The sequence below is a fragment of the Sus scrofa genome, chromosome X, assembly GCF_054392235.1.
Source record: "Sus scrofa isolate SSC_HxYL_T2T_F1_AM1 chromosome X, Sscrofa_HxYL_maternal_Yorkshire_Landrace_v2.0, whole genome shotgun sequence".
Classification (NCBI taxonomy): Eukaryota; Metazoa; Chordata; class Mammalia; order Artiodactyla; family Suidae; genus Sus; species Sus scrofa.
Window position 1 is genome coordinate 48,309,931 of NC_139401.1, and position 901 is coordinate 48,310,831.

A 901-nucleotide genomic window follows, 5' to 3' on the forward strand; every position below is an offset into this window, starting at 1 on the left:
GCTGCCCGCAGCACTGGCACTAGCTGTACCACTGGCCAGTATCAGTTACCAACATTGCCTTAAATTCTGGCTGGGCCTTTTCCTCCTCCTCTTTCAAAGTTTTTTCATACTGTCACCTATAGGAAGACAAGTCAGCATTATTAATCTTGTCCATAACCTCCAAAACCTTCATATTGCTTGTTTTAGCATAAGTGCAAGGCCCCATAGGAATTTGTAGTTCATATGATCACTGTTGCGTATCAGCCTCAGATTTTGCTGCACAAAATCTTTTCAGGAGTTTTCTGGACTCCCAAAGGATGATATGCTTCCTTCCAAGATGTATCTTTCACTCACTTAGCACGATCCAGATGTCCTCTTCAGAAGCAGAGTTGCCCTTCATGAAGATCAGGTCCAAGATGGACACCAGTTTTAAGCAAGTCTTAATCTTCACTGACTCCCTCAGTACAGTAAGCATCCATTTTGTTGATAAGTGATGGGTCATGTTCACTTCTTTCAACTTAAGGTGACAGAGTAACTCTGGGCTCTCAGAGGTTCTCCTCTGGATCTCAGGGGAGTGATTCTTATACTGTTGGGTGATATCCTTCATTATTTCTGCCATTTTGATAGACTTTTTCTTCTGCTTTTTGAGCAGCAGGAAAACCTCTAAGTCAAGCATCTTATTGTTCACAATGTTCCTGGGTGGGAACTCAGTACCTGGTGAAACCTATGAGGGGCATGAGGTCTCCTTTTCCTTTTGGCTGCTAGCTCCCTCCTCGTAGTTGTTCCAAGAAGCAGCTAAGGCAACTGGACTCTTGTTGGAGCCTTGGCAAGAATGTGGGTTGGAGGGCTGGATATGGGGGCCTAGAGGAGGACTGGAGAGGGCAGTAGGAGGGTCAAGTGAGGGAGGTGTGAGTAACCTCAT

General features: G+C 45.3%; 1 protein-coding gene across 1 annotated transcript; it reads right to left on the bottom strand.

Moving 5' to 3' along the window:
* Positions 1-325: 325 nt before the first annotated feature.
* On the bottom strand, positions 326-655 carry LOC146394592 (melanoma-associated antigen B10-like). Its single transcript, XM_085006969.1, has one exon. The coding sequence runs from the start codon at positions 653-655 to the stop codon at positions 326-328; it is 330 nt and encodes a 109-aa protein (XP_084863095.1).
* Between the last annotated feature and the right edge of the window lie 246 nt (positions 656-901).

Bases quoted from the DNA above. Each gene is read 5' to 3' on its own strand.
- LOC146394592 (XM_085006969.1), bottom strand. From the start codon at position 655: ATGCTTGACTTAGAGGTTTTCCTGCTGCTCAAAAAGCAGAAGAAAAAG.